This window comes from Mustelus asterias, chromosome 15 (assembly GCF_964213995.1).
Source record: "Mustelus asterias chromosome 15, sMusAst1.hap1.1, whole genome shotgun sequence".
Taxonomy (NCBI): domain Eukaryota; kingdom Metazoa; phylum Chordata; class Chondrichthyes; order Carcharhiniformes; family Triakidae; genus Mustelus; species Mustelus asterias.
Genome location: NC_135815.1, coordinates 15195782 through 15201781, shown reverse-complemented (window position 1 = coordinate 15201781; position 6000 = coordinate 15195782). Strand labels below are relative to the sequence as shown.

At 47.2% G+C, this 6000-nt stretch overlaps 1 protein-coding gene across 1 annotated transcript in view; it reads right to left on the bottom strand.

Moving 5' to 3' along the window:
- Window positions 1-2481: 2481 nt before the first annotated feature.
- The window catches only part of LOC144504789 (proton-coupled folate transporter), a 93518-nt gene continuing 89999 nt past the window's right edge, over window positions 2482-6000 (bottom strand). The window contains exon 7 of the mRNA XM_078230530.1: window positions 2482-2881. Coding sequence (XP_078086656.1) covers window positions 2812-2881 — 70 coding nt within the window. The 3' untranslated portion in view covers window positions 2482-2811. The remainder of the gene's footprint in view (window positions 2882-6000) is intronic.

Here is a 6000-nt window from a genome sequence, read left to right as displayed (position 1 = left end):
TTTATTCATTCGTGGGACATGGGGCATCGCTGGCTGGCCAACATTTATTGACGACCCTTAGTTGCCCGAGGGCATTTGAGAGTCAACCACATTGCTGTGGGTCTGGAGTCACATGTAGACCAGACCAGGTAAGGACGGCAGATTTCCTTCCCTAAAGGACATTAGTGAACCTGATGGGTTTTTCCGACAATCAACAATGGTTTCATGGTCATCAGTAGATTCTTAATTCCAGATTTTTTTTATTGAATTCAAATTCCACCATCGGTCGTGGTGGGATTCAAATCTGGGTCCCCAGAACATGAGTTGAGTTTCTGGATTAATAGTCTAGCGAAAATAGCACTAGGCCATCGCCTCTCCGTCATGGCTGGACAAAGGATGTAAGTTTCTGGGGAGGGGTGGGGGAGGGGGGGGGGCTTGGTGTGTCCAGGGAAGGGATGGGGGATAGGGTGATGTGGGTGGGAGCACCTTAAAGGGTGAGGTCAGTGGTGTCGACAGTGAGTCTGGGTGGCAGGGGGCAACTCAGGGCTCTGGTGACAGGAGGGAACAGTCACAGTCAGAGGGAGGAGTGGCAGCTTCAGGGTGGGAGTCTGGTGGGTGAAGGTCTCATCAGGTTAGTCGCAGGGGGGTACAAGACAGATGGCTCAGAAAACAGGAGGGGGCAAGGGGAGGAGTAGTAGAGGGTATTGGCTCTGAGAGGAGGAAAGGCATGCAGAGGTAGGTGTTGATAGGGTTCAGGGTAACGGGGGAGGTTCAAGAGTGACAGAGGGGAGGGGAATGGTGATATTGGCTGGGTCAGGGGTGATGGATGGAAGTTGGTGGGTGATGGAGGGGGCAGAGTGAGGTGTGTTTGAATCATGTGGCGCACCATTTCTCCAAACGGATCTTGACCGCGCAATTACTCGGTCAGTGAGCTCCCCCAAGGTGGGAGGGGTACTTTTCGGCTGGTGGGAGTGCAAGGTTAGCACAAATGGCCGACTAAAGTGACCCCCTAACACTTATGAGGCAACTGGACATCGAAGATCTTATGCTGTCCTCTCTGAGGTGAAGCCCGCATTGCAGCAAGTTTGTTCACAACTCATGGGTCTCAGAACATTGAGGTCCCAGCAAAGTATGGAGTTGCTGTTCGTTCTCCATCAGCTTCAGTCAGAGGCTGGGATGAAGGGACGGAGGGAGGTGGAATGCTGCCACGGCTGGTGGAGAGCAACCAATCCATGACTCCAAACATCCATCCTTCCACGTGAATGGTCATGGCTAACAAGGGTTAGTCTTTCTATACTGCCAAGTCAATGGTCTTGTGGTTAGTCTTTCTATACTGCCAAGTCAATGGTCTCTCTCTCTCTCTTTCCAGAGTCCCGAGGGTAGTGGAGACAAGCAGAAAAGCATATGGTTCTCATTACCCTAGTCAAAGAGCAATGTCTCTATGTGCATTCACGTATGAATGGGCCCCACCCACCTTGGAATGTCCTTTACTTGGAAGAGCTGGGGTGGGGATGACATTTCTTGATGGAGGCCGTTTGACTTCCTGCTGGCTTTGAAATTGAGAGAAACCTATCAAGGACATGCTTAAAATTTAGTGACTAAAATCACTTCAATTTGCTCACATATCCACTGAGGGGTTAATGATGCAGCCTGCAGGCAATCCTGCCTTGGGAATGGCTCTCATTCCGATGAGGAGATGGAGGACCCACACGCAGCCAGTTGGCACAGGGCCAGGAAGAGCAGCGCCTGAGCAGCAAGCGACAACGGGGTCCCGATTATTTCAAGTGGCTGGCAAGCATTGACCATTGCAACAGTGAGTATTAGCCCGACCATGGATGCATCACTCGCGCTGCTCTTATTTAGAGATGGGTGGCACGGTGGATGGCACTGCTACCTCACTGCGCCAGGGACCCAGGTTCGATTCCTGGCTTGGGTCACTGTCTGTGCAAAGTATGCACGTTCTCCCCGTATCTGCGTGGGTTTCCTCCGGGTGCTCCAGTTTCCTCCCACAGTCTGAAAAGACATGTGATTAGGTGCATTGGCCATGCTAAATTCTCCCTCAGTGTACCCAAACAGACGCCGGAGTGTGGCGACTAGGGGATTTTCACAGTAACTACTTGTGGCACTAATAAATAAACTTAAACTTAAACTTAGATTAACAAAAGGCTACGAAAGAAGAGCCCTTGTTTGCTGCGACATGTGATTGCTCACTTCTGCCAGATTTCCCGGTTCTAGCTGCAGTTGCAAGGACTCTGGAGGAGCAGTGCAGAGCCCCTCCCCTGGACTGAGTGAATGTATGTCTCAACGAGGAGCTCAGCCAATCCTGTGGAGGGGCAAGCAGGAAGTCGCCTGCCCTGTCATTACCTCAAGGGCCAAAAGTCCTGACGCCATATTTAAAGGAAAGATCGCACGTGTTCACCCACCCCACCGCCCAGCGGGAATCACACCAACTTTCCTGCCAACCATTGGACTTTATGGACCTCTGGACCAGTCTCCAGAATGGAAAGTTCTGACCTGCTTTAATAAAGCCCATGATTAGGGACATACATTGACCCTAATATAGACAAGAGGTGCATTCCTTAATTGTAGGAACACCCAATAATCTACATTTTTAAAATCCATTAAACGACAAAAATAAATTGCAACAATTTCTAGAAGAATAGCATTGCTGGTAACCCATCAACGCTGGATTTAAACTGGTGGGGTAGAAAAAAATGGACCAAATGGCCTCCTTCTGTGCTGAATGATTCTGTGTTGTAAAGATGAAAGTCTGGATCAGCCATTTTTACCACTAACACCAAATACAAAGACAACTCAGGAGGTTGTTCTTCATTAGTTCGAAACATTGTGATTCTCATTGTCTGGCAATAGGTTATTTGAGGATGTAATCTCACCAATCCATCTAAGAAGCAAAGGGAAACAAAAAAAGATCATTTCAGTGAGATCAATATAAAAAGCAGGAGAATCTTATTTACAGGGTTCAAATCACGGCTCACTTCATAAATATCTTGCATGTTGTAAGATTTAGCCACTTAGACCGGGAATGACCCAGGTTTGGCCTTTGGTTTATTCTGGGTCGACAGGAATGGCAGTGAGGGCAGATATAGTCTCAGCATCTATGGAAATCACGCTGGGTTGCTGTTGTCACTCATAGTGCCATTTACCGCAAAGCATTCGCAATTGAATACTGAGTAAAGATGAGATCGGGGCACAGATGAGTGTGTTCCCGGGGTTAAAAATCACTGCCTTGGCTCTCACATAAAGGTGGCCACTTGGCACCTAGGCTGCAACGCCAGTGCAGTACTGAGGGAGTGCTGCACTATTGGAAACGTTATCTTTTGAATGAGGCAGCACAGTGGACGGCACGGTGGCAGAGTGGCTAGCACTGCTGACTCACAGTGCCAGGGACCCGGGTTCAATTCCAGCTTTGAGTGACTGTGTGGAGTTTGTATGTCCTCCCCGTATCTTGTGCTTCGGGTGCTCCGGTTTCCTCCCACATTCCAAAGATGTGTAGGTTAGGTGGATTGGCCATGCTAAATTGGCCCTTAGTGTCCCAAGATGCCTAGGTTAGGGGGATTGGTAAATGTGTGGGTGTTACGGGGATAGGCCTGAATAAGATGCTCAATCGGATAGTCGGTGCAGACTCGATGGGCCAAATGGCCTCCTTCTGCATTGTAGGGATTTTATGCTTCTAAGATTTGACTGAAAAAGCCAACACTCTCCCACTTTGCAGACTGTGCTTGGCATCGAACAAGAGTCAGTCGTAGAGTAACGTTCTCTTAACTTTACTTCAAAAACATCTCAACTCAACCTCAAAGCAGCAACATTACTGCACCAGTGTGCGAGTTAAAGTTCTGACAATAATCACACACGTAAACTTCTCCAGTAACGTTGCCAATTTAGCATCCATCAGTGCTCAATTAAAGTTTTGCTGTGGCATCACATTTAGACACCCGGGGAAAAACTTACTTGTTTGTTTAAATATATTCAGCATGTTATAGAAATTGATGCACATGAGTTCCTTGTGGTGAAAATAACACAAACTCTTTGGAAAGTCTTCCTTTTTTTTAAGATAGTGACAACTCAGTCCTGAACTTCCACTAAGAACAAAGAACAAAGAAAAATACAGCACAGGAACAGGCCCTTCAGCCCTCCAAGCCTGTACTGATCATGATGCCCTAAATAAACTAAAAACAATCTTCTGCCTTTACCGTATCTGTATCCCCCTATTCCCTCCCTATTCATGTACCCATCCAGATGCCTCTTAAAAGTTGCTAATGTGCCTGCTTCCACCACTTCCTCTGGCAGCACGTTCCAGATACCCACCACTCTCTGCATGAAAAACGTCCCCGCACATCTCCCTTAAACTTTCCCCCTCTCACCTTGAACCTGTGCCCCTTGTAATTGACACTTGCACCCTGGGAAAAAGCCTGTGACTATTTACCTTGTCTATGTCTCTCATAATGTTGTAGACCTCTATCAGGTCTCCGCTCAGCCTCTGTCTCTCCAGTGAAAACAATCCTAGTTTATTCAACCTCGCCTCAGAGCCAATACCCTCAAGACCAGGCAACACCCTGGTGAACCTTCTTTGCACTTTCTCCAAAGCTTCCATGTTCTTTTGGTAGTGTGTGACCAGAACTGCACGCAATACTCCAAGTGAAGCCGAACTAAGGTTTTGTATAGCTGCATCATGATTTGCCAACTCTTGTGCTCAATGCCCCAGCCAATGAAGGCAAGCATGCCATATTCCTTCTGAACCACCTTGGTGATTCAGTGTTGCCACTTTTAGGGAACTGTAGACCTGCAATGCCCAGATCCCTCTGGATGTTACTGTTCCAAAGGGTTCTGCCATTTACAGTATAATTCACACCTAAATTTGATCCTCCAAAATGCATCACCTCGCATTTGTCCGGATTAAACTCCATCTGCCATTTCTGTGCCCAAGTCTCCAATCTATCTATATCCTTTTCTATCCTCTGACAATCCCAGCAACTCCACCAATCTTCGTGTCATCCGCAAACTTACTAATCAGACCACCCACATTTTCCTCAGTCAGAGCTGAAGACCTGGAGAGCTCTGACCAAGGGTCACCCAGACTCAAAACGTTGGCTCTACTCGCTGTCCACAGATGCTGTCAGACCTGCTGAGTCTTTCCAGCAGTTTCTGTTTCCGTTTCAGATTCCAGCATCTGCAATATTTTGCTTTTATGTTAAAATTTAAGGATTGAGGAAAGAAAAAGGAAGGGTTGAGAAGGAGGATTAATGAATGGGGATGAATTTTGTCAGATCAGCAAAGAAAAGAAAGTGAAGGCAGTGGACTGGATTGAGGGAAAGAAAAGCAGTATATTTTTTCTTCCTACAGAGGTTTAAGAGGAGGTTTGACAGAGTTGGTCAAAATCAAGACAAGTACAGACAGGTAGCAATAGAGGAACCGTTCCCATTGGCAGGAGGCTGGAGAACCAGAGGATACTGATCTAAGGGGATTGGGAAAAGAAGCAGAGGTGACACAAGGAAAAAGGTTTTACACGGCGTGTGGTTAGGATTTGGAATGCACTGCCAGAGTTAAAAGTTTCAAAGTTTATTTATTATTGTCACAAGTAGGCTTACATTAACACTGCAATGAAGTTACTGTGAAAATCCCCAAGTTGCCACACTCCGGCGCCTGTTCAGGTTACACTGAGGGAGAATTTAGCATGGCCAATGCATCTAACCAGCACGTCTTTCAGACTGTGGGAGGAAATCAGAGCACCCGGAGGAAACCCACACAGACACGGGGAAATGTGCAGATTCCGCACAGACACTCACCCAAGAGAGTGCGCTGGAGGCAACTTCAATCGTGGCTTTTGAAAGGGAATTGGATAATTATCCAACAAGAAAAAAATATGGAGTGCTATGGGAAAGGGCGGGGGGAATGTGGGACTAGCTGACTTGCTGTAGCAGAAGATCAGGCATGGACACATAGGGCCGAATCGTCTCCTTCTGTGCTGTAATCATTCAGCAATAACATGTTTCTAAAAAAAAG